Source organism: Rosa rugosa, chromosome 1, assembly GCF_958449725.1.
Source record: "Rosa rugosa chromosome 1, drRosRugo1.1, whole genome shotgun sequence".
NCBI lineage: Eukaryota > Viridiplantae > Streptophyta > Magnoliopsida > Rosales > Rosaceae > Rosa > Rosa rugosa.
Window position 1 is genome coordinate 32462483 of NC_084820.1, and position 7443 is coordinate 32469925.

At 34.1% G+C, this 7443-nt stretch overlaps 1 protein-coding gene across 1 annotated transcript; it reads right to left on the bottom strand.

Moving 5' to 3' along the window:
- Window positions 1-4108: 4108 nt before the first annotated feature.
- LOC133726250 (uncharacterized) lies at window positions 4109-6634 on the bottom strand. The gene is made up of 6 exons (XM_062153766.1): window positions 6617-6634; window positions 6420-6548; window positions 5363-5434; window positions 5081-5260; window positions 4750-4754; window positions 4109-4589 (listed from the first exon to the last, which is right to left on the bottom strand). Exons 1-6 carry the CDS (start codon window positions 6632-6634, stop codon window positions 4109-4111), a joined length of 885 nt encoding a protein of 294 aa, XP_062009750.1.
- Window positions 6635-7443: the final 809 nt, after the last annotated feature.

A 7443-nucleotide genomic window follows, 5' to 3' on the forward strand; every position in this document is an offset into this window, starting at 1 on the left:
TGTCCCGCAAGTATGCAGCTTAGTTATTGTAATACTTGATGAATATTGATAGTCCACTTTAAGTCTTACAATCTCCCACTTGGACTATCAATGTTCAAACAATAATAAAAGTTGTTGCATCAGATATAGCAAAAATGAAGTGTGCACAGAGACATACTTAGCATCATCAAATTCATTCCAACACTCGGTCATTCTGTAATCCATTATATTGACCCACAGAAAACATAATGCTTAACCAAGCATTTGCACCCTGCAATCACAATGTAATATTTCACAGAACACATGAGCACAATTGCATATGAAACTCAGATTTTCTTACAAAATGCAGTGCAAGAAAACGATCCAAAACAGAGATTCTGAAAATTAAGGAATCTGTAACTTTAGTGCTTTTAACCAAGCTCAACACAAATTTCATCAGTATATTGAAAACTTCTGCAAATAAGGCTAATGAAACAATCAATAATACTCGAGTAAAACATTACAAATGCAGAACTTATTCAATAATACTTCTTAAGTCAGAAATGTGCAGATTCAAAATACTGAATAGGAACCTGAAAATCAATGTTTTTAATAAATTTGAATGAAGTCTACAGCAATGAAATCAAATAATGCAAGAAAAATAAATTCTAAATCCTCCCACTAATCTAAAGCATCAAAAACTTAATAAGATCTCCATATGAGTTTGAAACAAACCAACTGCCTTAACTTCTAGCCTCCTTGTTTGGGATCCTCTTCCTTAGAAATCCCTTTCTTCATAAGCCAGTCTTTGAAACCCTTGCAATCCTTTTTGACATGTCCAGGCTTTCGGTAGAAAAAGCATTTTACAGAACTATTCTTAAAATTTTAAGAGTTGCTAGACCCCTGAGAAACTTTAGAAGATGAGGCACCTGATTGGTTTGATCTATAGTTGAATTTCTTCTTAAACTGAGGCTTGCTGACATGGTTAATTCTGATCCTCTTTCCCTTCTTAATTCTATCCTCTTCTTGGACACGTATTGAAACCAATTCATTTACACTCCAACTCTCCTTCTGCGTATTGTAATTTGACTACATCTGACTATATTGTTGAGGTAGAGAATTCAAAAGCAAGTGTACAAAGAAGGTGTCTTCAATACTGACATTTAGGACCTTGGGTTTTGCAGCTACATCAATACCCTTCATTATATATTCTCTACTGCTTCCAACTCCATCAAACTTCATGGTAATGAGAGTATTCATCAGGTTTCCAATTTCAGCTTTATCTGTCACTTTGAATTTTTCTTCTACATTTTTAAAGTATTCCCTAGCATACTCAGACTCAGGTATACTATCTCTCACAGCTTCTGTCATAGATTTCTTCATAATTACTAGGGTCAATCTATTGTGTTTATGCCATTGATGGTACCTATCTTTCACATCCTTGTTGGTAGTAGGTGTTGGTTCAGCTGGTGGATCTTCCTTAAGAACATGGTCATAATCTATCATGCCTAAATGCAGCTCTATATCCTGCTTCCATCTTTTATAATTTGATCTATTTAAGCTCTCAATTTGATGAAATCCAAGAGGGAGGTTAATGGTTGTAGCAAAAACATTAAAAGGTTCCAGATTTAGTAGGAAATTTATAAATTTGAATTCATGGCATTAAACTGAAGTGCCCCCCAAATAATACATAAGGTGTCTGCCTTACCTAGAGTGGCAAAGGACATATAGGCTTAGTTTGGGATTGTTGTGTTGTGAGAAGAAGCACTTCTGATATTGCTGCAAGAAGAAGTAGCTGATGCGTTTGGTAAACTGTTTTTAAAAGTGTTATGTGAACCAAAAGCAATTTTTGACTGTTTGGTAAGTTGTAAGTAAAAAGTGCTTTGGTTCTGTATAATTACCAAAATGGGCATAGATGATAAAAGATGCTGCTAAAATACATAACTTTGTTTTCTGATTATGTAACTATACCAAATTAAAAAAAATTCTCATGTATTGTCCTTGTACACTAGTTCAAATTATCAATTCATCACTTTTATCTCAATATGTATATTAATTCTACAAATTATATAAGCAATTTTAGTTTTTTGTAATTTGTTTGGTTATATATTGCTTAGATCAAATAAAAAATTACATTAAACCCTTAAATATTATACAAATGAGTTGAGAATATTACACAAAACATTCCCCCACCATAGTCAATGGGAAACATTACACAAAATGTAATAAAGTCAATACAACTTTGCAACTAAATGCTAAGTAGATGCATTCATTAGACTTTGTGCAATTGTATTTCTTAACATCTCCATTTCTTGTCTTCTCAGACCATCTTCTTCATGTGCATTGTCTTCCATCTCTTCATTGTTGTCTTCACTTGAGTAATTTTCACTTTCATCAAAATCATGATCTTGTTGAGCATATCTTCTTATGTAGTTATGAAGAGTCATTGTAGCAATAACTATTTTCACTTGTTTATCATAAGGAAAGCTTGGCATATCACGTAAAATACTCCACTTTTTTTTTCCATATCCCAAAAGTGCGCTCAATAACACTCCTAAGTGAAGAATGTGAATGATTATGACCCGTCAGTTCATCACCTCTACGAAAATGTGGAAGGTGATACCGCTCACATTTATACAGTCCTAAAAACCTTTCATTTGTGGGTATTCTGCATCCACTACATAATATTTTCCTGAAATGAAAAATTATAATGAATGATTGATTATGATATAATTTAGGATTATTCTTTGTGCAATCTAGGTAAAAAAATTACCATATGGGGGTTTAGGAAAATTCGATCGAGGATTGCGGAAAACCGATAAGAATACTCTACTGTCATGGGCAGTGCCTTCCCACCATGCACATGCAAATGTGAATTGCATGTTGAAGTTGCATATAGCTAAAATATTTTGGGTGGGTGTTCCTTTTCAGCCAATGTATGGCACTTGATCCAATGGAGAAATCGAAGCTTGAACATGAACACCATCAATAGCGCCAATACAATCCTACAAATTATTATGTTGGATAACAAAACGGCAAGCATTCATATGTATGTATGTATGTATGTATATATATATATATATATGATGATGATGACAAATTGAGTTTATTTAAATGGAGCAAAAAACCAAAGCATATAAATCAAAACATTATACATATCTTAAAATGAGGCATGTATCTTGAGTCATTTAGAATTTCATTTGGGATGCTCGTAAATTCAGGATCCTCTAGCTTTATGAGCACTTTCGCCATATTATAGAAAATATTGAGCATTATATCAAAATATCTACTAACCGTCTCACCGAAACGTTGAAAACGTTCTTGTGTATTCCTATTGGTTTGGCCTTGTTCCAAAATATAGAGAAATATTGCTAACATTTCAGCGGTACTTATGTTTTTTGAACCCTTCAACACCTTCTCAACATCATTCAATAGCATTAAGAATCAGTTTTTATCCATCCTAAATGCATTATAACACCTACTTTCATTCCCCTCTAACACTTCCATTAACCAAATATAACCTATTTGGGAGCTTGTCATACATGGAGTTTTCTGAATATACTTTTCAAGATAGACTTGAATAAGACGACCACATACACATATAATTTGGTATATCTCCTTCTCATCTCCAGAAGCATCCATACTTCACAAAACAAAACTGCCACTTTATACTTGTTCATCAAATTTCAAACTATAAAATGGTTGTAACAATGAAAGCATAAACATGTAATGGAGCAGCAAGATAAAAACGGAATAGCAAGATAAAAGAGTTCAGCAATATACATAATATCATATGTACTGGAGCAGCAAACACAACTTACTAATCATTCACAGCAAACACAACTTCAAAGAACCAAACAGAAAGCAATAATTAAAAGATGCATCAATATCACCTTCAGCTTAGTAAAATAAAGTACCGTAGACAATGAACATCAAACAATCTTAGTTCCTGGAAAATCACAAAAATAGAAAGGAGTTCAGCTTAGGTCTAAACGACAAGCAACATGCATCTTATTAAAAAGTAGGATCAGCCTACTTAATTTTCAGCTTTTTTCTTATTAAGAATCAGAAACTAAAGCTCGAGATTAGCATCTGTCATAATGGAAAACATCTCTCACTTCTCTTGAGAGCAGAACAACTCTGTTGCAAACTACCACAGCTTGGTACTAGTTTCTGCTCCTGGTAAAGTTGCAACAACTCGCATCACCTCCTGAATATTAGTTCCTTGTTCCGTACTAGTATTACGGACATATGTTGTTGTACTCCTACTCTCGACTACTTCAACAAGACGATCAATTTGTTTAGACAATTTCGATGCACCTCCCATCTTTTCTTTCTTCCTCTTTGGCCCTCCCATAACTCCTTTATTTTTTTTTTCTTTATTAGGCCCAATTTGGCACTCCACACTTGTTCTCTTTTTCCCTCTACATTCATTACCTTGCTGGTCTATCTCCTCATCATCTCCAGAAATTACGTTATGCTCAGAATCCTCCACAACCTCTTCAATATCTATACTAGCTAAAGGAATCATGACAAAGTGACCTAGGGCTATGCTACCTCTTACAGAATAAACATGCAGCTCCATACGTTTCTTTAGAGTCAATGCAGACAAACTGTAACAAGATGGGACCCTAATTCCAATATTAAAAGTTTTTTGGATATTCAATTTACAAACTAAAATCTAAACCTATAGGGATTGCCACCTACTTTTAGAGAAGAATCACACCAGTTTATAATAATCAGAAAAAACTGTTACTTTTAGGAAGCAACTATCAATTATCAAACACTTGCCTTTTCTGAATTAAAAAGGCACAGAGAACCTTGCATCACAGAGAACCTTAGCATCAATTATCAACTATCAACTCACAATCCTTAGCATCACAGAGAACAGTGCATGCTAAATTTTGATACACAAGCAGCTCCATATTTTCAAAAAAAAAAACAAAAGTGCATTGACATGTTTATGGTTTAGTGACAAACCCAAGCAACTGCCTTTATTTATTTATCTTATTTATGCACCTTCTTTGTTGCAGCTTGATGTACTTAAAACTAAAGATAAAAACAGAATTCATACTAGAAAAAAAAAATTTAAAAACACAAGCAAAGAAGGAAAAATACACACCTGAATTTTGGATTCCCACCATTCAACAGGTGCATCGACAGTCATCCTAGCCGGATCCCATCCAATACCAGTTTCCTTATGCAATAGTGAACTCCACAATTTCCAATCATTTTTAAGTGAATTCCACTTATTTTTCAATTGCCTTTTATCATAATCCCTTCCTGTTAACTCCTCAAAGGCCTTGATAACATTTGACCATCCCTTTTTATCAAAATGTGTACCAGGTCTGTTCCCTTGGCCACTTCCTTAACAGCTATATATATCACAAAATATAGCTACTACCTCATCAAGCCATGTGGCTTTTGGTTTTCCAGATCCCTCATTTTCAGTACTGGTGGATTTCTTCTTTCCCATCTAAAGATAACACATGCTTAGTAGTAAACAAACAATTGTTATAAAGTACCGTATCCAACACCTAACATGATCCTCACAAAACAAAGCTGTTGACCACAATAAAGAGCTAGATATATCATTTGTTTCAAACCATAGGATTCAATGACCAATTTGTAATTGGAACTAGGGACCAGAATATATCAATTTGACACTAATATGCAAAGGTTGAAATATATACATATAAAAGAACCAGTAGCAAAAAAAAAAACCCAGGTAGCATCATAATCAAAGAAATGAAATCAAAGGGTGAAATAATTGGAGGGACTAGAATTGAATTGAAAGAGAGTGAGAATCTTACTTACCCCGTCTCTGCATGCGGAAATTTAGTACCCAAAATACCACAAATTGACCAAATCTAGAAACAGGGCAGAAGCGAGTTGTTTTAATCTGTTACTACTTGTTTTGCAGGGGACGCATATGGGTAAAAGTAAGAACTTTAGAGGAGAGAAAGAATAAGAAGCGTAGTGAATCGAAGCTTACAACAGCAATACACTGTAAATTTGGGGAGAGATGGAGAAGACTTACAGTGAGTTTGATTCGCTGAAGATAGATAGAAACTTTCGGCTCAATTTGTTGCTGAGTTTGAGAGAGAGAGAGAGAGATAGAGAGAGAAGCGGTGACTGAGAAAATATTGGTAGGCTTTGAAGATGTGGGAGACACAAAGAGAGATCTCGAGAGAGAGGGGAAGATATGTTTTTTACGGTAGAGGAGGCTGGGAAGAGAGAATGGATACGCTAAGCAACCTTATCTGGCTCAATGTAATTGTTAGAAAAGGATGAGGATAGAATAGGTAATTTGGTAAATTTTATTAGAGATGCACTGTTCACTTCGTGTTTTCCACAGAAGAAACTTCAAAAGCTAGCACTTGGTTGCTTCTCACTTTTAGCTTCCGAGAGAAGCTATTTGGACCAAAAGAAACTTCTAGAGAATTTACCAAACACCATACCATAAGCCCAAAAACTGAAGCAGCCCCAAAAGCAGCTCCAAAATCATCCCAAACTGGGCCATAGACATTAACAGAATCATAACCAGAAAATGAAAACTCAATTATAGGTTGTTTAGAACATGTCAACACCTAGGGTGGCAAGAAGACAGTTCAGTTCACCTTCTGAAGGCAAGTTTTAAATCTTGTTATATGCTAACATCAATATCAGGAGCCATAATCATTTAAACCTCCTATGGGGAGCAAGGATTCCAACTTCTAAAACTAATGTCACAAGATGTTAATCCAATATTGAGGTTTAATTAAAGTTTTTAACATGAGATTGCTATTGACAATATTATATGTGAAAAATTTAACTAAACTGGATCAAGAGAATATTTGAAGTTTGTGTCTTGAGTTTTGTTAGAGTGTTCACAAAAAATTTAATATACTGAATAGGGAGATAAACATAAAGCAGTGAACACACAATACTTGGATGCAGAAGCACGTACAAGAAACCCAAAACACATAATTGATCAATTACGTAATCACACATATGCCAACAAAGCTAAGTAACATAAGGCAAAACAAATTTGAATTTATATATTTAAGATTGGTTCACTTCAAAGCTTGTCTTTAGCAATACGAAAACATACCAGAATACAAAAATTTATTTGCTTCTTTTTGATAAGGAGAGACCGATCAAAAGAACATATGAAATTTTACATTTTTAATAGTAATACAAACAGTAAATAATGATTACGAGGAGAAGTAGACACAAACCAATTAATCACAGGAAATACTGAGATAGAGGATATGTACTGGCCAATGAACAATAATACTCAAAACACACAACAATCGCATAAATTTAGTAGTGAATAGGGAGATATATAGCAAAAGCTCAATAAACCCAGAATACATAATTAATCAAGTGGGATATATATGTATATATACACAGCAGTAAACTACGAATACTCACAAAGGACCAAATAATCATAATCACAGATAAGCCAACAAGACCAAAGAGTGAAAAACATGTCTCAATCTT

Bases quoted from the DNA above. Each gene is read 5' to 3' on its own strand.
- LOC133726250 (XM_062153766.1), bottom strand. The intron at 5,435-6,419 runs GTATGGTGTTTG...TGTTATCTTTAG, and splicing joins CTTCAGTTTTTGGGCTTATG to ATGGGAAAGAAGAAATCCAC. The intron at 5,261-5,362 runs GTAGTAGCTATA...AATGTTATCAAG, and splicing joins AAGCCACATGGCTTGATGAG to GCCTTTGAGGAGTTAACAGG.